The 22,517-nt window shown below is 43.1% G+C and overlaps 1 protein-coding gene across 6 annotated transcripts in view; it reads right to left on the bottom strand.

The window, feature by feature from the left end:
* Positions 1 to 32: 32 nt before the first annotated feature.
* The window catches only part of LOC109872772 (ubiquitin carboxyl-terminal hydrolase 28), a 33,204-nt gene continuing 10,719 nt past the window's right edge, over positions 33 to 22,517 (bottom strand). For 2 of the 6 annotated variants that reach the window (XM_020464098.2, XM_020464096.2), the window contains exons 9-26: positions 22,402 to 22,475; positions 21,976 to 22,124; positions 21,718 to 21,845; positions 19,141 to 19,236; positions 18,630 to 18,815; positions 18,024 to 18,247; positions 17,555 to 17,625; positions 16,750 to 16,978; positions 13,857 to 14,159; positions 13,346 to 13,500; positions 10,898 to 11,203; positions 10,512 to 10,607; positions 8,603 to 8,781; positions 8,295 to 8,373; positions 5,956 to 6,035; positions 5,690 to 5,813; positions 4,695 to 4,893; positions 37 to 753 (exon numbers count right to left, since the gene is read on the bottom strand). In XM_020464098.2, coding sequence (XP_020319687.1) covers positions 578 to 753; positions 4,695 to 4,893; positions 5,690 to 5,813; positions 5,956 to 6,035; positions 8,295 to 8,373; positions 8,603 to 8,781; positions 10,512 to 10,607; positions 10,898 to 11,203; positions 13,346 to 13,500; positions 13,857 to 14,159; positions 16,750 to 16,978; positions 17,555 to 17,625; positions 18,024 to 18,247; positions 18,630 to 18,815; positions 19,141 to 19,236; positions 21,718 to 21,845; positions 21,976 to 22,124; positions 22,402 to 22,475 — 2,854 coding nt within the window. In that variant the 3' untranslated portion in view covers positions 37 to 577. Of the gene's footprint in view, positions 754 to 4,694; positions 4,894 to 5,689; positions 5,814 to 5,955; positions 6,036 to 8,294; positions 8,374 to 8,602; positions 8,782 to 10,511; positions 10,608 to 10,897; positions 11,204 to 13,345; positions 13,501 to 13,856; positions 14,160 to 16,749; positions 16,979 to 17,554; positions 17,626 to 18,023; positions 18,248 to 18,629; positions 18,816 to 19,140; positions 19,237 to 21,717; positions 21,846 to 21,975; positions 22,125 to 22,401; positions 22,479 to 22,517 lie in introns of all 6 variants that reach the window. The other 4 variants (XM_020464094.2, XM_020464097.2, XM_031807441.1 and 1 more) reach the window with 3 other exon arrangements.

A 22,517-nucleotide genomic window follows, 5' to 3' on the forward strand; every position in this document is an offset into this window, starting at 1 on the left:
GAGAGCAAAGCAAGGAGAAAAGAACAACAAAGAACAGAAAGTTTGAAAGTTTATTGAGTGTCAATACAGGTTTCAACAAGTGGAAATCAGAGGAGTGGAAGGAAAGGATTACATATATAAACAAGAGAATACAAAACAAGATAGGTTTGGACAAAGAAAACTGAATTTCTATGCTCACAGCAATCCTAATTCATCATGATAAATGTAAAATATCTAGGAAACTATAAAAATACTCTTTCTTGTGTTTTCACTTTCTTAAAACACACCTGCATAGGTTCAAAGCACTAATACCTTAATAATGCATAATAAAGACATCTCTCAAACTCTCCTTGATGTCTCTGTGAGTATCATATGAGCGTATGAACTCTGCCTCAAGTCACTCAGCATCTACAACATTTTTCAGCTTAGAAAAATGTGGTAAAAGCACATTAAAAAGTCATGTAAAAAACTGCTTTGCAATACTAGGCAGAAATCCAGTGTTTGTCAACTCTACATCAGGACAAAAACGTTAGCGGCCGTCGGCTGGCGTACGGGCCCTGACACTTATTCTCAGAAGCTGACCTCTGACCCCTTGGCCTTACTTGACGGCGACCACAGAGGTGTTGGTGATAGACTCCATGATGGCGGCCAGGCGGCTGCACAGGTCGTGGGGCACTTTGGAGCGCACTGTTGGTGGATCTTTTAGAACCACCATCTCTGTTGAGCAGTCCAAAACCCTGGGCAGAAACTCACCCAGCTTCTCCTGTAGGGAGTCTGAAAAGGAGTGGAAGGGTAGAGAAAAACTTAGAGCTTCCATGAGAGGAGTAAAATACGGTTAAGACCGCCATGTGAGTAAGAGATGTGTGAGAAATTAGATGAGACAGAGGAGAGAGGTAAATGTGCTAGAGACATGCTATTATAAGCCTTATAATAATACATTATACAGTTGAAGTCGAAAGTTTACATACACCTTAGGCAAATACATTAAACTCAGTTCACAATTCCTGACATTTCATCCTATTAACAATTCCCTGTCTTAGGTCAGTTAGGATCACCACTTTATTTTAAGAATGTGAAATGTCAGAATAATAGTAGTAGAGAGAATGATATATTTCAGCTTTTATCACATTCCCAGTGGGGCAGAAGTTTACATACACTCAATTAGTAATGGCATTGCCTTTAAATTGTTTCAAATCAAATCAAATGTATTTGTCACATACACATGGTTAGCAGATGTTAATGCGAGTGTAGCGAAATGCTTGTGCTTCTAGTTCCGACAATGCAGTAATAACGAACAAGTAATCTAACTAACAATTCCCAAAAAAACGACTGTCTTATACACAGTGTAAGGGGATAAAGAATATGTACATAAGGATATATGAATGAGTGATGGTACAGAGCAGCATAGGCAAGATACAGTAGATGATATCGAGTACAGTATATACATATGAGATGAGTATGTAAACCAAGTGGCATAGTTAAAGTGGCTAGTGATACATGTATTACATAAGGATGCAGTCGATGATATAGAGTACAGTATCTACGTATGCATATGAGATGAATAATGTAGGGTAAGTAACATTATATAAGTTAGCATTGTTTAAAGTGGCTAGTGATATATTTACATCATTTCCCATCAATTCCCATGATTAAAGTGGCTGGAGTAGAGTCAGTGTCATTGACAGTGTGTTGGCAGTAGCCACTCAATGTTAGTGGTGGCTGTTTAACAGTCTGATGGCCTTGAGATAGAAGCTGTTTTTCAGTCTCTCGGTCCCAGCTTTGATGCACCTGTACTGACCTCGCCTTCTGGATGACAGCGGGGTGAACAGGCAGTGGCTCGGGTGGTTGATGTCCTTGATGATCTTTATGGCCTTCCTGTAGCATCGGGTGGTGTAGGTGTCCTGGAGGGCAGGTAGTTTGCCCCCGGTGATGCGTTGTGCAGACCTCACTACCCTCTGGAGAGCCTTACGGTTGAGGGCGGTGCAGTTGCCATACCAGGCGGTGATACAGCCCGCCAGGATGCTCTCGATTGTGCATCTGTAGAAGTTTGTGAGTGCTTTTGGTGACAAGCCGAATTTCTTCAGCCTCCTGAGGTTGAAGAGGCGCTGCTGCGCCTTCCTCACGATGCTGTCTGTGTGAGTGGACCAATTCAGTTTGTCTGTGATGTGTATGCCGAGGAACTTAAAACTTGCTACCCTCTCCACTACTGTTCCATCGATGTGGATGGGGGGGGGTGTTCCCTCTGCTGTTTCCTGAAGTCCACAATCATCTCCTTAGTTTTGTTGACGTTGAGTGTGAGGTTATTTTCCTGACACCACACTCCGAGGGCCCTCACCTCCTCCCTGACTTGGGTCAAACGTTTTGGGTAGCCTTCCACAAGATTCCCACAATAAGTTGGGTGAATTTAGGCACATTCCTCTTGACAGAGCTGGCGTAACTGAGTCAGGTTTAGGCACCCTTGCTCACACACGCTTTTCAGTTCTGCTCACAAATTTTCTATTGGATTGAGGTCAGAGCTTTGTGATGGTCACGCCAATACCTTGACTTTGTTGTCCTTAAGCCATGTTGCCGCAACTTTGGAAGTATGCTTGGGGTCATTGTCTATTTGGAAGACCTGTTTTGCGACCAAGCTTTAACTTCCTGACTGATGTCTTGATGTTGTTTCAATATATCCACATCATTTTCTTTCCTCATGACGCCATCAATTTTGTGAAGCGCACCAGTCCCTCCTGTAGCAAAGCACCCCCACAACATGATGCTGCCACCACCTTGCTTCACAGTTGGGATGGTGTTCTTCAGCTTGTAAGCCTCCCCTTTTTTCCTCCAAAACATAACGACGGTCATTATGGCCAAACAGTTCTATTTTTGTTTCATCAGACCAGAGGATTTTTTTTTTTTTTAAGTACGACCTTTGTCCCCACGTGCAGTTGCAAACTGTTGTTTGGCTTTTTTATGGCGGTTTGCTGATCTTCCTTTCAGGTTATGTCCATATAGGACTTGTTTTACTGTGGAAATAGATACTTTTGTGTTTCCTCCAGCATCTTCACAAGGTCCTTTGCTGTTGTTCTGGGATTGATTTTCACTTTTTGCACCAAAGTACGTTCATCTCTAGGAGAACGTGTCTCCTTCCTGAGCGGTATGACGACTGTGTGGTCCCATGGTGTTTATACTTGCATACTATTGTTTGTACAGATGAACGTGGTACTTTCAGGCATTTGGAAATTGCACCCAAGGATGAACCAGACTTGTGGAGGTCTACAATTCTTTTTCTGAGGTCTTGGCTGATTTCTTTTGATTTTCCCATGATGTCAAGCAAAGAGGCACTGAGTTTGAAGGTAGTTCTTGAAATACATCCACAGGTACATCTCCAATTGACTCAAATTATGTCAATTAGCTTATCAGAAGCTTCTAAAGCCATGACACAATTTCTGGAATTTTCCAAGCTGTTTAAAGGCACAGTCAACTTAGTGTATGTAAACTTCTGACCCACTGGAATTGTGATACAGTGAATTATCACTGAAATAATCTGTCTGTAAACAATTGTTGGAAAAATGACTTGTGTCATGCACAAAGTAGATGTCCTAACCAACTTGCCAAAACTATAGTTTGTTAACAAGAAATTTGTGGAGTGGTTGAAAGCTACTTTTAATGACTCCAACCTAAGTGTATGTAAACTTCCGACTTCAACCGTACATGCTAAGACATGGGTTGAGGTCAGGGATCTGTGCAGGCCAGTCAAGTTCTTCCACACCGATCTCAAAAAACTAATTCTGTATGGACCTCATTGTGCACGGGGGCATTGGCATGCTGAAACAGGCAAGGGCATTCACCAAACTGTTGCCATAAATTTGGAGGCACAGAATCGTCTAGAATGTCATTGTATGCAATAGTGTTAAGAGTTCCCTTCACTGGAACTAAGGGGCCTAGCCCGAACCATCAAAAACAGGTCCAGACCATTATTCTTCCACCACCAAACTGGCACTATGCATTGGGGCAGATAGAGTTCTCCTGGCATCTGTGAAACCCAGATTCGGACTGCCCGATTGTGAAGCGTGATTCATCACTCCAGAGAACGTGTTTCCACTACCCAAGAGTCCAATGGTGGCAAGCTTTAACACCACTCCTGCCGACGCTTGCCATTGCGCATGGTGATCTAGGCATGTGTGCGGCTGCTTGGCCATGGAAATCCATTTCATGGATCTCCCAAAGAACAGTTCTTGTGCTGACGTTGCTTCCAGAGGCAGTTTGGAACTCGGTAGTGAGTGTTGTAACCGAGGACAGACTTTCACTCGCTACCCTCTTCAGGACTCGGCGGTCCCGTTCTGTGAGCTTGTGTGGCCTACCACTTTGCGACTGAGCCGTTGCTTCTCCTAGACGTTTCCATTTCACAATAACAGCACTTACAGTTGACTGGGACAGCTCTATCCGGGCAGAAATGTGATAAACTTACTTGTTGGAGAGGTGGCATCCTTTGATGGTGCCACGTTGAAAGTCATTGAGCTCTTCAGTAAGGCCATTCTACTGCCAAGGTTTGTCTATGGAGATTGCATGGCTTTGTGCTCAATTGTATACACCTGTCAGCAACGGGTGTGGCTGAAATAGCCAAATCCACTAATTTGAAGGGATGTCCACATACCTTTGTGTATATATAGTGTATATTTAACACAGCTTGGATAAAGCCCAGTAAAAACCTCTTCCCCTCCACCTGTCCTCACCATCCAGGTCTACTCCCAGGTAGGAGCACCAGTGGTTGCGGACAGCCTCCATGGTGTCCAGGTCTTCCTGGCTGACCATGTCCGGCCGGCTCATCAGGTGCATGCAGGGGATGACCGCCTCGTTCATGATGATCATGCCCTCCTCCACGTCGCTCACCTCGCCGCTCCTGAACAGGGTGGCCGCGTTGTCATTCATCTCCTATGAAGGGGGCAGAAGGGGGAGAACAGGGGATATGCAGGTGCAGTGTCACTATGGAGTCTCTTTGTATAGTTTGTGTTTTCCGGTTAAGATCCTAGGGAATTCATGTACAAATTAACCTCATAACAAACAAATAAAAGTGGCTGCAACTAGGTCTTTTCTAGCTTGAAATGAAAAACAAGACTTGTTCCTAAATAACTGAAACATTTTCAGTGAGCTGTTGAATGTGGGGCTTAAAATACAGAGCTTCATCAAGGTGAAATCCCAAGTACTTATATGATGACACCACCTCTATTGGCTCTTTTTTCAAAGTGACTGAGGCAGAGAAGGGGGTTGCTTTCTTGATCTGGAGAATATCATTAGTTCTCTGCATTTAAGATCAATTTGAGCTGAAAGAGGTTATGTTGGACATCAAACGCTTCCTGCAATTTGAGAAATGCCTCATCCAGTGTAGGAGCAGTGCTATAGATGATGGTGTCATCTACATACAGATGTAGGATCTTAATTTGAGCCAGTTTGCTACAGAAGGGAAATAACCATGCAGAACAGGAAATGTGAATTATTAGTCTAATGATAAGTAGTCTATACACACAGTTTTATTATAATATATAGCAGGGCTATTTAACTCCAGCCATATGATTTTTTTTACTCACACTGAAGTTTAGCTTATTATTCCCTATATTATTAACATTTAATATACCTTTAATTCTATATTCCCAACTGACAACATCAGTCTCATGTCCAAAATCTTTTTTAAACTTTCAAAGTGAGCATCTGTATCATCAGTAGCACTCACTTTGAGACACCTCCTTCTGTAAAATGCAATAAGGGACTGCTCCATCCCTCTCTTCTCCCCTCTCCTCAGCAGCATGGCGTTGTCTTTGTAGGCGTGGTTGAGGTAATTCAGCGCCTCGCGCACCCTGGTGGAACACAATGATGATATTACGTCATGACACGTCAGCCCACTGATGACATCACTTAAGACAGTCAGCCCACTCACTCAAACCACCATATAGGCTGATCACGTAGGGGTAGAGCCCCAGTTGCCATGACAACACTTACTTTCCATGCTGGTACTGTTCCAGGCCCGTCAGCAGGTAGACAAACACTGTCCGGAATAGGCTGTAGTCGTCATGCCATTGCTGAGGAGAAGAGCACACAGACACATTCAATTCAAGTTTGGGCTGGTTTCCAATGGAGAAAAATGTCTACCTAGAGTTTTGGTGTAGATAATATACAGTACCTGGCTCCTTCCATCAGTCATCAATGCTTGTGTAATGCAAAAAATTCAACGATTTTACTGAGTTACAGTTCATAACAGTTCATAAAATTGCAAAAATCGCTGAAGTTGGAGACTTTTATCTCCCTCACCAACTTCAAACATCAGCTATCTGAGCAGCTAACCGATCGCTGCAGCTGTACATAGTCTATTGGTAAATAGCCCACCCTTTTCACCTACCTCATCCCCATACTGTTTTTATTTATTTACTTTTCTGCTCTTCTGCACACCAATATCTCTACCTGTACATGACCATCTGATCATTTATCACTCCAGTGTTAATCTGCAAAATTGTAATTATTTGCCTACCTCCTCATGCCTTTTGCACACATTGTATATAGACCCCCCCTTTGTTTTCTACTGTGTTATTGACTTGTTAATTGTTTACTCCATGTGTAACTCTTTGTTGTATGCTCACACTGCTATGCTTTATCTTGGCCAGGTCGCAGTTGCAAATGAGAACTTGTTCTCAACTAGCCTACCTGGTTAAATAAAAGGTAAAAAAAAAAGAAAAGGAATAATCGGTCAAATTAAACAAATGAATTAGTCCCTAATCTATGGATTTCACATGACTGGGCAGGGGTGCAGCCACGGGTGGGCCTGGGAGGGCATAGGACCACACACTGGGGAGCTAGGCCCAGCCAATCAGAATGAGGTTTTCCACACAAAAGGGCTTTATGACAGACAGAAATATGCCTCAGCACCCCCTCAGATGATCCCACAGGTGAAGAAGCCGGATGTGGAGGACCTGGGCTGGCGTGGTTACAAGTGGTCTGTGGTTGTGAAGCCAGTTGGAAGTACTGCCAAATTCTCTAAAATGACCTTGGAGGTGGCTTATGGTAGAGAAATGAATAAATTATCTGGCAACAGCTCTGGTGGATCTTCCTGCAGTCAGCATCACATCTGTGGTATTGTGTTGTGTGACAAAACTACACATTTTAGAGTGGCCTTTTATTTTTCCCAGCACAATGCTGTTTAATTAGCTTCTTGATATGCCACACCTGTTAGGTGGATGGATTATCTTGGCAAAGGAGAAATGCTCACTAACCGTGATCTAAACACATTTGCGCTCAACATTTGAGAGAAATAAGCTTTTTGTGCATATGGACAATTTCTGGAATCGTTTATTTCAGCTTATGAAATATGGGACCAACACTTTACATGTTACGTTTATATTTGTGTTCAATATAAATAAGCATTTTATTAAGTTTTGCTCAAATTGTCTTTATGTGAAATGACACAAGGGCACCATTAATCACTGATTGTCTTGGATTCTTTATGATTGGTGGAACAAACTGCTTGTCAGTGAGGCCAAAATGGTGGAAAATCAGAGTTTAGAGGTAATGATCATTCATACTCTGTAACCATGTTTCCATCCAACTATTTTTATGTGAGTAAAAGTTTGTATGCTGGTGACATGATCGGTGCCTGGCTGCCAATTGGCAAATAATTATGAACTCCAATAACCAGATAAAAAAAATATTAAATCCACTTTTTGCAGAGTGAGGAGTTCCTTCGCCATTTTAGCTGACCGACATTCCCCATTATCTTTGCTGAAAGTAGTCATAGAAGATGACAGCGCGCCACACAGTGCGATTCCAACAACGCAAACAAAGATCTACACACATGCCAGAGGCATTTCTCACTTGGTACAATATATATTCCTCTACACTCTTAGAAGAAAAGCTGCTATATAGAACCTAAAAGTGTTCTTTGTCTCCATGTGAGAACCATTTGAAGAACCCTTTTGGTTCCAGGGAGAACCCTTTTGGGTTCCATGCAGAGCCTTTTCTATAGAGGATTCTACATGGAATCCAAAAGGGTTCTGCATGGAACCAAAAAGGGTTCTCCTATGGTGACAGCCAAAGAACTGTTCTGGAACCCTTATTTCTAAGAGTGTCATTATCCGAGTTCCACCTGCAACTGGAAACAGGCATTTAGAAGACACAGGTGCCTTCCAAATCGTGAATAAAGAAAGGATTGGCAGTAAAAGTTTGGTTGAAAATAAGTTTACTATGCTTTCATTAGACCATCAGATCAACCTTCAGTATAAGCTAGTTTAGCTATGCGGCTGTCGGTTGATTCTGGATTGGCTAAGGGAAACATAACTATTGACACATACCATATATTCCTCCATATCCATATCCTCTGGCTTGATGAGGCGTAGTTTGGTGCGGGCTTCTCTCATGATACTAATGGACCTACACAGGAAGTGATGACACAGGAAGGGATGATTTGCTCCACAGCAATATACCTATGAATAATACTGTCAACTTGATGACAATGTTGATGATCAATTATTTTAAATTATTCAACAAATCATTGTAAGAAAAGCAGCAAGTACATTTACAATGAAATGACAATACATGAACATATTTGAAGTTTTTAAATATACATTTCAATGTATGTCAGAAAGTTGTGCTGACTGACCTGTCGTCGAAGCTGAGGTTGCGGTCGGTGAAGCCCTCCAGCAAGGTCCTCTCGATGACGCGACTGGGCGCCTGGTTCTGGAAGAAGTAGACCAGGGCGTGGTGCAGGCGCGGGTCCTGCTGGGGAGTGGTCTCCTCCTGAGACAACTCAAACAGACGGGAGTACTCCTCCTGGAACGCCTGGGGAGAGGGATGTGAGGGATGTTAGAGGTGTGTGTAAGTGTTATGGATTTTAGGAATAATGACTAAATGATGTATACATTTAACGTAAAACTATAACTAACAGAATACTACCCTGTCACTGTATGATTGTATGAAACTCATTAGAATCATAAAACTAAATCTAATGTGTGTAGTTTTAGTTTTAAATTAGAACAAGGACTTTCTGTTCCTTTTTAGTATGTCAGCAGGGTGTAAGTGAGAAACAAAATGGAGCTATCGTCAGACAGGCTGGAATACTGTGTTCCTTACAGGACATTCTGTCCCCACCCAGGGAGGGGAGAGACCTTGGGCTTGTAGATTGTTTAACAGGTCGCAGACAATATGAGAAGACTTGTGAACTATGTTGCCATTGTATCTGAGAGGAGGAGGGACATTTATGACGAAATGTGAGGTATATAGACCAATGTACCGGAAATGATAGGGAGAGCTCTCTAAATAAACATTCCTGACAATTGTAGCCGGGCCTCTGTCTGTTTCATTTTAATAAGAACCTTACAAATTCTTAGTAGCAGACAGAGTATTTTAATTGAATTGGTTCATGAACATGAGAACAAAATTCTCTTGACAGTAAGTATGTGTATCTGTGTGCTCTTTATCGGGTTCTGAGGTGTGTGGTACAAATAACAAAAACTGTACAAGAGTGAATGATATCTTAATTTCATCCTCCTTGATTGGAGTGTGAGGTCCCAACAGTACACTTTTTATAACAAGTGTTTTTAATAAGTACATGGAGTAGCCAGCCAGGGAATTCCGGGCAGGTGGAGTCCGGGGGAGCACGCCACCCATGAATTTACTTTAACAACCTTACCTCCCAGATTGGTAAAATGAGTTGTGGTACTGAATAGAAAGACATAACTTTACAATAAAAATGACTTCAAATATATGAATTCAGTGTGTTGCTACTTGTTGTGGATATCATCTAGGCCTATATAATCAGGACCATTTTCAAAGTTAGATACCCTTTAACATTAAACCGGTCTTCTCTTGAGAAGATCTTCTCTTACTGCAAGATATGAATTGCCACAACGATGTTTGTTCTTCAAATTATGTATTTTATTGGCTCTGATGCTGTGGACACTTAGGGAAAGGAAACCATTGTGTAATTTTGTAATGGGTGAACTATCCCTTTAACAGTTTGGCCTGTCAATCAATCAATCACTGTGGGTGGGATTGTCAGGGGAAGGGGCAGAATGTTTGAGTCACACAGTTGGTAGGGTTACAGTCCTGGTGGCCATTTAATTAATTGTTCAGCAGTCTTATGGCTTGGGGGGTAGAAGCTGTTAAGGAGCCTTTTGGTCCTAGACTTGGCGATCCGGTACCGCTTCCCGTGCGGTAGCAGAGAGAACAGTCTATGACTTGGGTGACTCAATAGATCACTAGAAGATGCATATCTTTCCTTCTAGAGGGAGAGGGCTATACAGACTTTTCTGACTAGTGAATTTAAACTTTTAAATTAAAAGAAGCCTAGTTAAGTTATGAAGTGAAAAAAAGTAGCTGGCTGAGAGTGAGCAGTTATGGAAAACAATGCCTATGGCGCAAGTCTGCCAAGACTCTACCTCTCCCCTTCATGTATGTGCATATACCTCAACGAGAGGAGAAAGACGAAATGTTTACAAGTATAACATTGTGGAAGGACATAGACTAGCGAGATGATAATGAGCGAGTACTAAGGATACAGCCTACTTTACCTTGATGAGGCCAGCCTCAGGACCGTCCTTGTCAAACACCTGTCTGGCTTTGGCTATGGCCATAATGATGCCTTGCATGGCTGGAGTTAGCATCATCTTAAACACCACAGAGAAGGACAAAGAATTAGAGCAAGTCCACACACAAACTCCTATAGCAGCAACGCACCTTTCAGCGATCCATGTATGCGGTCTCCATTCATTGAATATATGCAAGCTATAATAGTAATATTTAAGGCAACAGCCAAAGAGTGTCATTGCCCAAGTATCTAAACGATTTTCTAACCAAAAACCAATAGAAGTCCATGTAACAGCACGCTCTCAATTTATTATTAATTTGTATTTATTCATGCAAGTTAAATAAAGTTAGTTAAGTAGCGGCTCTCTACCTCTTCATTGTAGCCGTCAGTGTCGGCCCGGACCAGGATCCTGCCCACGTTGGGGATCTCCACCTCCGACACCACATTCTCTGGTTGCTGCTGCCTGCTTCTGGTCGCCGCCGGGGCGTCCTGATCATCCTCGCCATCTGCCTGGGTGTCAGGCGCTGCTGCTGCTTCCGCCACTGCCTCTCTGAACCCCGTCTCGCTGTCGGTCTCAGTGGTGACGTCTGTGGAGGGGTCAGGGGTCACAGCTGCAGTCTGGGCCTGGCCACTCATCTCTGCTGCAGGGGTCGGAGACTGAGGTGGGGGGAGCTGCTGGGGATATTAAGTTGACATTAATGTTTTAGTCATTTAGCAGACGCTCTTATCCAGAGCAACTTCCAGTTAGTGCATTCATCTTAAGATAGCTAGGTGGGATAACCACATATCACAGGCATAGAAAGGGCATTTTTTTGTTAATAAAGCTAGAAACACACACACACACAACCAGTCAAAAGTTTTAGAACACCGACTCATTCATGGGGTTTTCTTTATTTGTACTATTTTCTACATTGTACAGTAGAAAAATAGTGAAGACATCATAACTATGAAATAACACATATGGAAACATGTAGTAACCAAAAAAGTGTTAAACAAATCAAAATATATTTTATATTTGAGATTCTTCAAAGTAGCCACCCTTTGTCTTGATGGCAGCGTTGCACACTCTTAATGACAGCATATATCATTGAAATAAAATATAATCATTTTTCTAACTGGATCCTTTCGATTGATAAACTGAGTTGTCAAATGTACATTTACTGTGCACGAAGGTCCACAAACAAAACAATTCACTATATTGGGATTCATTCAAGACTATATGCATTGACCACTAGAGGTCGTATGTACACCATTTAAGATTAAAGTTGGTTGTTTCCCCAGGCAGGGTATTCTGTCCAGCAAGCAATATGTGACACAAACCCGATTACTGTTCAATTAAGCGTAAGGCATGTCAAATCTAGAGCTAACAGTCAGATACTACTGATACTACTATCAGACTGACAAAGAGTAACTGATATATCACTACGGATCCTTGTCAACAGGTAATATGCCTACGTTTCATGCACATTCACAAAATTCTGTCATCACTCAATGTTGTCAAAAGCCACGTCATCAGCATTCACAGGAGCATTGTCAAAACATTACACAGGCCTGAAAACGAGCATCAGTTCGAGCAAGCAACTGACCTACGACTTGTCGCTGGAACACACCAGAACTCTCTCCAACTAACCAACCGTAAATTACAGTAAGGGATATAAAAAGCTCATGTTCTATTTAAAACCAGGCCTGTCACTGGTCACAGCTCTTGAACCTCTTGACAGAGTCACCCCAATATTCCCCAGTGATAAACCAGTTAGCTGAGGACTGACTATGCGGAATGATGCTGGGATGGTGGGGGGGAGGGTGTCCAGTGACTGGCTGTTAGGGCCTTATCGCCTCCAGGGAGGGAGGTGTGGTATGTGGGGAAAGGGGCTTTGGCTAAATAGTTTTTTTTAAATACCCCCCAAAAATACTAGTATATTAACAAGAGTAGCTTTGTCCAAACACAACTAGTATGAAATGACATGTTGAAACAGAAATTAAGCTCACACGTAAAATATCACAAAAGACTTGGTTAAAACTCAGACGAGATTGCAGGAGGTTGGCCGAGTGGTAAACACAGCTGCCTTTGGACTACACATAGCCACTGTCTAAAATAAAGACAACAAATGAATAACATATGTTTTTGGTCCCTGAAACATTATTTTTCTTTTTTCCCCTTTTTCTGCAATTTCGTGGTATCCAATTGGTAATTACAGTTTTGTCTCTTCGCTGCAACTCCCATACGGACTCAGGAGAGGCGAAGGTCGAGAGCCGTGCGTCCTCCGAAACACACCCCAACCAAGCCACACTGCTTCTTGACAGAATGCCTGCTTAACCCGGAGGTCAGCCGGGACACAATGTGTCGGAGGAAACACTGAACACCTGGTTACCGTGTCAGCGTGCATGCGCACCGTCCGCCAAAGGAATCGCTAGAGTGCAATGGGACAAGGACATCCCTAACCCTCCCCTAACCCGTATGATGCTGGGCCAATTGTGCGTCGCCCCATGGGTAACGCAGTCGCAGCCGGCTGCGACAGAGCCTGGACTCGAACCATCACAGCTACTGTAGCAACTGTGATGCAGTGTCTTAGACCACTGCTCCACTCAGGAGGCCTACCCTTTTCTTTTTTATATGTTGTTTATCTCACACTGAACCCACGGGTCACCCTAATATCACACCCAAAACATCCAGTAGCAGCAGCTATCACTATGCAACAGGGAAGTAAGAGATATAGGCCTAGGTATATTTGTGTATGTGGCCTAGATAGAATATATTACATTTATTCAATGGGTGCTCATATGACAACCCCAGACCCCTCTTTTCACCCTGCCCACCTGACAGTGTTGCTGCCCCTCCTCGTCCTCACTGGTATGTTGGCAGGGCTCTGGCGTGACAGAAACAGCCTGGTGGTCGCACTCCTCTGGGCTGCTGCCAACACTCTCCGGTGACACAGGGACCGGGGACTGGGGCTGGCTTGTTGAGACTGGCTCTGAAACAGGACAAGGACCATGAGTTGAACAAGCAACTATAGTCAGAACTCAGATCTTAGAGACTATATAGAGCAGGTGGTATAACTCCAGTCATTAAGGATCCTGCAGTCCTGCTGGTTAACATTTTTCACTAGTGCTAATTGAACAATTTAATTTAATTAACTTGATACATTTTATGGAGAGGGAAACTGATTCCTCACCATCGGCAGACAGACAGAGACAATAGTGCTTAGCCAAATGTGGTGACCGTATAATTTAGTATCCGACTAAAAGACAAGGATGAAAACCAGCATACACAGCCACCCTAAAAGACCAGAATGGTGTAACCCCGACATACATTCATGTCCAGACCAACCTCCAGATTCAACAGCTGGTATAGCAACCGATTGTGCCACATGTTCCTGTTCTCCAGTGGGTTCCTGGGCTGCGCCAGATTGGGGGACTGGTTCTGCTGGGTCGTCTTTACTGGGAGCACGAGTGGAGGTGACGGCTGCTGTGGGAGAGACCAGATCCTCCTGTGGCTGCTGGCAGAACTGGTCTTCCCACTCCTTGAGCTCCTGCTGGAACCAGCGGTTGTCTTCGCGCACGTATTGCCTGAGGATGGGTGGCAGGGAGTCCATGGCCTGCATGACCTGGCCTGTCTCGTCATCTGTGTCCTCTGTTAATATAAATATCATAAATATAACAATCACAATGAGCTAACTAATAACAGTCAATAGTAACCTAAACTGCTAAGCAGCAAACAGTGAAAAACTTTATGTAGATGAACATGTCAGGTCTAAAAAACCTAACACCTGGTCAGGCCATGATTTGGATATATTAATGTATTTATGTATAGATCAAGAGAAGCAGTTACAGCGTTGACAGATATAGCAGGTATACACTATATGACCAAAAGTATGTGGACACCTGCTTGTCGAACATCTCATTCCAAAATCATGGGCATTAATATGGAGTTGGTCCCCCCTTTGCTGCTATAACACTCTTCTGGGAAGGCTTTCCACTAGATGTTGGAACATTGCTGCGTGGAATTGCATCCATTCAGCCACAAGAGCATTAGTGAGGTCAGGCACTAATGTGTGTCGATGAGGCCTGGCTCGCAGTCGGCGTTCCAATTCATCCCAAAGTGTTTGATGGGGTTGAGGTCAGGGCTTTGTGCAGGCCAGTCAAGTTCTTCCACACCAGTCTTGACAAACTAATTTCTGTATGGACCTCACTTTGTGCACATGGGCATTGCCATCCTGAAACAGGAAAGGGCCTTCCCCAAACTGTTTCCAGAAAGTTGGAAGTACAGAATTGTCTAGAATGTCATTGTATGCCTAAGGGGCCTAGCAAGAACCATGACAAACAGCCCCAGACCATTATACCTCCTCCACCAAACTTTACAGTTGGCACTATCCATTGGGACAGGTAGAGTTCTCCTGGCATCCGCCAAACCCAGATTCGTCCGTTGGACTATCAGATAGTGAAGCGTGATTCCTCACTTCAGAGAATGCGTTTTCACTGCTCCAGAGTCCAATGGCTGAGAGCTTTACACCACTCCAGCTGATGCTTGCAATTGCGCTTGTGTGCGGTTGCCCGGCCATGGAAACCCATTTCATAAAGCTCCCGACGAACAGTTCTTGTGCCGATGTTGCTTCCAGAGGAAGTTTGGAACTCGGTAGGGAGTGTCGCAACCGAGGACATACGATTTTTACGTGATACGCACTTCAGCACTCTGCGGTCCCGTTCTGTGTGCTTGTGTGGCCTACCACTTCTCAGCTGAGCCGTTGTTGCTTCTAGACATTTCCTCTTCATAACAGCACTTACATTTGACCCGGGGCAGCTCTAGCAGTACAGAAATTTGACAAACGGACTTATTGGAAAGTTGGCATCCAATGACGGTGCCACGTTGAAAATCACTTAGGTGTTCAGTAAGGCCATTCTACTGCCAATGTTTGTCATTGGAGATTGCATGGCTGTGTGCCTCAATCTTATACACCTGTCAGCAACGGGTGTGGCTGAAATAGCCGAATCCACTCATTTGAAGGAGTGTTCACATACTTTTGTATATATAGTGTACATACAGTATAGGTATGGTTAGATATATGCAAACAGCACTGTGACATGTCAACTTGAGCCTTCTAATTGGCGCTGGGCTGGGGCTTGATACTTGCCCAGGGGCCAAGAGTACCTGCGGTGGCATCTGTGTGCTCAAAGAGACATGGAGCTCTGCTCGCTGGACAGTGCCAGCAGGCAGTCCAAATTCAATTTAGCTGATATGTTTTTGGTCCCTGAAACATTTTTTTTTTTGCCCTTTTTCTCCCCAATTTTCGTGATATCCAATTAGTAGTGTCTACTGTCTTGTCTCATCGCTGCAACTCCCGTACGGACTCAGGAGAGGCGAAGGTCGAGAGCCATGCGTCCTCCGAAACACAACCCAACCAAGCCGCACTGCTTCTTGACACAACGCACATCCAACCCGGAAGCCAGCCGCACCAATGTGTCGGAGGAAACTCCGTACACCTAGCGACCTGGTCAGCGTGCACTGCGCCCGGCATGCCACAGGAGTCGCTAGTGTACGATGAGATAAGGATATCCCTGCTGGCCAAACCCTCCCTAACCAGGACGATGCTGGGCCAATTGTGCGCCGCCCCATGGGCCTCCCGGTCGCGGTAGAGCCTGGGCTCGATCCCGGGAATACATTTGATTCGATTTATTAGGATCCCCATTAGCCGACGCCAGTAGCGACCGGGGTCCAACATAATGAAAAAGACATTACAAACAAAATACTTGACAATTTACATCAGTTAAACATACATGTTAGTACATACATACATCAAGTATGTCACATGGGGGAGAGGCGTGCCGCGAGGTGTTGCTTTATTTGTTTTTTGAAACCAGGTTTGCTGTTCACTTGCACTATATGAGATGGAAGGGAGTTCCATTTTTTGTTTTCGACCTGGGGACTGTGAAAAGACCCTGGTGACATGTCTGGTGGGGTAAGTGTGAGTGTCAGAGCTGTGTGTATGTTGACTATGCAAACCATTTGGAATTTCCAACACATTAATGTGTCTTATAAAAAAAATGGATACAGTCAGTCTTACCTCATCTCTTAGCCAGACTGACTGGCATGCATAGTATTAATATTAGCCCTCTGATTACAATGAAGAGCAAGGTACTGGCAGCAAGCTGGTAGGTCTGCTGTTGGAACCAGTAAAGAACCATAGCTAGTTTCTCAGTGGAAAGGGGAGGAGGGAAATGGGTACCTGTGATGAGGTGAGGCAGCCTGTCGTCAATGTACATGAGACAATAGGCACTGGCGTTGGTCATGCCTCCGTACGAGTCCCTGACCAGCTCCTCCCAGGAGGACTCGCTGACGATGACATCGTTGTACTTCATCCAGCGCTGGTTGGCATGGTCGTAGATATAAGCCCAGTAGTGGCCGGCCGAGGCTTGGCCCTCGTGGACGAGGACGGCGTGAAGCCTGTACGGAACCTTCACATGTCAAACAAGGTTAGGACCAGAAAAGTAAAGTTTCAGCAGAATCTTTCTGTATTTTAGGTCCCGGATATTCAAGTTTCAGCAGAAATCGTCGGTATTGACACGTGTACACATTAAAACAGGATTAAACAGTTGCTTCTGTACACATCATCCAAAAGCTTTTAATAACCTCTGCTTTGTTACTAGCATGCCATGACATTTACTGAACTCAATCCATTCTTGTTAACTTCTCATGACATTCAACCCCCTTGTATTCTCTGTTCCCACCCACAATTGTGCTGCATTGTGATAATGCACAAATGCTAAGGCAACAATATCAAACTCATTGCCAAAGGTAACATGTAATAATGTTTTTCAGTGTGTGGGATACTGTTAATCAGTATAGTCTCTTGTGACCAAACATTAATAATGCTAAATCGAGTACCTGACAAGATTTGGGACTTGGTTCCTAGATGAATCATTATGCAATGATACACATATACACCTGTTCAACCTGACAAAGTGAAATTAGTGTATCTCATGCTTTAACCTGACAGGGACTGTCAGATGGATGAGTACGAGGGATCTTACCTGACACAGGCTGTTATCCGAGTACATGCCCTCCAGTGCTTGGCTGACCCTGTCGATGCTGGCCTTTAGCTCTGAGCACCAAGACACAGACACACAGATCAATGCAGTGCACCTGGGGCCGTGCCAGACACACACACTCTAGAGTAGACACTGCCAGGATAGGCTGTCAGCTCATGATACACATCCAATTGAAAAACGATCACTAGAAATGTACAGTAAATGAGCATGATCAAATATAGCTTCAAAACATCTTTAAAAAGTTAACTTGCCTCAGTGAATGTAATTTCTCAATCAATACAGATATACCATATAAATCAAGTGCTAGTCACATATCAAAATGTCATGGGATGTATCCATTGTTAAAATGTTGGTGCTATGCATATCTTACAGTGTGTCTTTAATGTACAATAAAAATAAATCATTAGTCAATCAAATTATCATTAGTGAATCCAGGTGTAAGTCACTGTACCGTTCATGTTGATCTCCACCTCTGACCTCCAGCGCTGCAGGCAGATCTTGACAAAGCGCAGCTCCTCCTCGGTCACACTGTGGGGGGCGGGGTGAGGTGGGGTGTCCATGGGGGCTCTACACTGGGTGAAGGGCTTGAAGATAGGTGTCCTCTGGCCCGAGGGGGGCTGCTGCTGGCAGGTGGGGCTGTCGGACAGGCCTGTGTCTCCTGGCTCCTGGCACTGACTGAGGAGACCCACCGAGGAAAAGCAGGATATCAACAAAAATACAGTAAATACAGTGATTGATGTGCTATACACAGGCTAACAGGTCAATTTCATTTCAGAAATTAAATGGAATAAATAGAAATCTACAGTATTTCTTATTACCCATAATTTTTTACCACATTTCAAATGTATGAACAGATTTTCAATAATCTCCTGAATTGACTGATTCACATTGACAGGTAGTGTTCAGTGTTCAGCTCACTTCAGCAGCTGCACTGCAGTCATATGGAGTAACAAGGAGTACCGGTAAATAATGCAAGACTAGATTGTATTTTTAGTTTCATGTGCTTACACACTCATAGCCTTGACTAGTGAGATGCAGTTGTCCCGCAGGTCCTTACCTGGTGTCATCAGGGTTACCCTGTGTGTGCTTGAGGTTGCTCCCGGGGGGAGTGGGGGAAGAGGCAGCCAGCCTCACATCTTCAGCTGGGGACACACTGGTGGGCTTGGTGCAGGCGAACTCCAACACGTACTGTAACATGTCCGCCAGTGGATACTTTGTCGGCCCTGAGCCATAGTTTCTGTAGCTGGAAACAGAAGGAGACAGAGGTTGAACTGACAGTACATTGGCAAACAATTACAAGCAGGTTTCATCAATAACATTGTCAGTCATGACTCATGAGCAGGACATTTCCTACGTGAATCAAACAACTAATATTATGGGACCACTATGTGTATGACAGTTTTTATACTAACTCATTATTAATTCACTCTCAATGGACACATTTGGAGGTATCCATCCTGTTGCAGTAATCACTGAATTTTAATGAAAAATTATTAACTAAAATAACACGTGTACAAACCTGACGTGTCACACCGCTTTACAAACAGTCAACTCAATAGTCAACTCACCACTCCAGTTTCTGCTGCAGGACTATGAGCTGCTCCTTCAGTCTCTTCACCTCTTCTCTCCTGTTGTGGATCTGCTCATTGTTCTTGTGAAGGTATCTGTTCACATACAGTAACTTAGTTTATCACAACAAAAGTTTATTTGACTCCGATTCCCCACTTACAGTATCAACATTACAATGCAATACAATGCTCAGTGAATGCAGATAGTTGAAGTCAGAAGTTTACAAAAACGTGGAGTGTTTCAACCACAACACACATTTCTTGGCAAGTCGGTTATGAAATCTACTTTGTGCATGACATTTCTCTAACAATTGTTTACAGACAGATAATTCACTGAATCACAATTCCAGTGGGTCAGAAGTTTACATACACTTGACTGTGCCTTTAAACAGCTTGGGAAATTCCAGAAAGTTATGTCATGGCTTTAGAAGCTTCTGATAGGCTAATTGACATCATTTGAGTCAAGTGGCGGTGTACCTGTGGATGTATTTCAAGGCCTACCTTCAAACTCAGGGCCTCTTTGCTTGACATCATGGGAAAATCAAAATAAATCAGCCAAGACCTCAGAAAAAGAATTGTAGACCTCCACAAGTCTGGTTCATCCTTGGGAGCAATTTCCAAATGCCTGAAGGTACCACGTTCATCTGTACAAATAATAGTACGCAAGTATAAACACCATGGGACCACGTAGTTGTCATACCGCTCAGGAAGGAGACTCATTCTGCCTCCTAGAGATTAACGTACTTTGGTGCGAAAAGTGCAAATCAATCCCAGAACAACAGCAAAGGACCTTGTGAAGATGCTGGAGGAAACAGGTACATACGTATCTATATCCACAGTAAAACGATATATCGACCTAACCTGAAAGGCCGCTCAGCAAGGAAGAAGGCAAAATCGCCATAAAAAAAGCCAGACTCCGTTTTGCAACTGCACGTGTGGACAAAGATCACTTTTTAAAAAAAAAATTATGTCCTCTGGTCTGATGAAAAAAAAAATAGAACTGTTTAGCCATAATGATCATCGTTATGTTTGGAAGAAAAAGGGAGAGGCTTGCAAGCCGAAGAACACCATCCCAACCGTGAAGCACGGGGGTGGCAGCCTCATGTTGTGGGGGTGCTTTGCTGCAGGAGGGACTGGTGCACTTCACAAAATAGATAGCATCATGAGGTAGGAAAATTATGTGGATATATTATACACCTGCAATGCTTGCTGTTTGGGGTTTTAGGCTGGGTTTCTGTACAGCACTTATCAGCTGATGTAAGAAGGGCTAAATAAATACATTTGATTTGATTGAAGCAACATCTCAAGACACAAGTCAGGAAGTTAAAGCTTGGTCACAAATGGGTCTTCCAAATAGACAATGACCCCAAGCATACTTTCAAAGTTGAGGCAAAAGGGCTTAAGGACAACAAAGTCAAGGTATTGGAGTGGCCATCACAAAGCCCTGACCTCAATCCTATAGAACATGTGTGGGCAGAACTGAAAAAGCATGTGCGAGCAAGGAGGCCTACAAACCTGACTCAGTTACACCAGCTCTGTTAGGAGGAATGGGACAAAAATCACCCAACGTATTGTGGAAAGCTTGTGGAAGGCTACCTGAAACGTTTGACCCAAGTTTAAATTGTTTAAGGCAATGCTACCATATACTAATTGAGTGTATGTACACGTCTGACCCACTGGGAATGTGATGATATAAATAAAAAGCTGAAATAAATAATTATCTAGTTTTATTCTGACATTTCACATTCTTAAAATAAAGTGGTGACCCTAACTGACCTAAGACAGGGATTTTTTTACTAGGATTAAATGTTAGGAATTGTAAAAAAAAAACGAAGTTTAAATATATTTTGAGAAGTGGTATGTAAACTTCTGACTTCATTGATTATAAAACTAGGTGATTCAAGCCCTGATTACTGACTGGCTGACAGCTATGGTATATCAGACCATATACCATGGATATAACAAAACATTTGTTTTTGCTGCTCTAATTACCATGGTCACCAGTTTATAATAGCAATAAGGCACCTCTGGGGTTTTGGTACAGGAAATTGCCAATATACCACGGCTAAGGGCTGTATCCAGGCATTCCACATTGTGTCATGTATAAGAACATCCCTTAGCCATGGTATTTTGGCCATATACCACATCTCCTCGGGCCTTATTGCTTAAATATAAACCATCACACTACCTCCACAGCAGAGACTGATCAACAACTACAGGAAGCGTTTGGTTGGAGTCATTGCAGCTTAAGGTGGCACAAGCAGTTATTGAGAGTAAGGGGGCAATTACTTGTTCACACAGGAGCACTGGGTGTTGCATAACTTTGTTAATGTAATAAATTAAATAAGTATGTAATTGTTGTGTTATTTGTTCACTCTGGTTCCCTTTATCTAAAATTAAGTTTTGGTTGAAAATCTGATAATTCAGTATAAAAAAAAATATGCAAAAGTAGAGAACTTTTCAAAGGGGGCAAATACATACATATCCAGTGCTGTGAAAGTAAGTATATATATATATATATATTTAAAAAATATACATAGTTTTAGTTTTTTCTCAAATTAATATCAAACAGCTCACCTGTCCATATATATGATTTGTGGGAATTCCAGTTTCTTGTGAATCTTTTCTGGGCGTCCTAAAGACTGGTTGAACTCAAACCTGGACAGTTCAAAGGTCAACACTGGTGGTAACTTTGAGAACCACCTCTGGAACACAACAGAATTCACATTAACATTTCAATTTCTATATATATTACATTTACATTCATATGTATTTGGCTTAACATTCACAACAACTTTCAGAGTAAACATAAAGCTAGGAGTTTGGTATGCTCACCTCGCTGCCAGACGAAATGGTTTGATCCAAATGTAGGGCTTCAATCTCCCCCTCTATCATGGCGCCTTCAAGACATTCATCCAAGTTGTTGAAACCATTCACTTGTAAGGGGTACTGGCCAAACTGCTCGATGTTGGATAAGGTCTTGCCTACACATTGTCAAACATCGATGTGAATTGACAGAAAAATTGCATAAGGGTCAGGAGTTTTTCTTCATCATGTGACCTCAGCAGGAAAAACTATGGCGCCTACTTAAAGGCTATATCAGATTACGACTAGTCATATAGGGTCATAGCCAAGTATGATATGATAGTGACTACGGTCATAGCCTAAAAACAAGCTTTTCCTGGTCATGTCAGGTGATCAGGAAATACTTGAGGCCCTACAGTATATATAACCACAATGAAATGTCCATTCTATACTTACCCGCATGAGTTCTCTCTGCCACAAATGTCCCATAGAACAGCTGAACCATTGGGTTTTCTTTTTTATCTTCCGGGCTGCTAAAGATAAGATCACTTTTATACCTTGAGCAATTCAAT

The sequence above is a fragment of the Oncorhynchus kisutch genome, linkage group LG28 (genome assembly GCF_002021735.2).
Source record: "Oncorhynchus kisutch isolate 150728-3 linkage group LG28, Okis_V2, whole genome shotgun sequence".
Classification (NCBI taxonomy): Eukaryota; Metazoa; Chordata; class Actinopteri; order Salmoniformes; family Salmonidae; genus Oncorhynchus; species Oncorhynchus kisutch.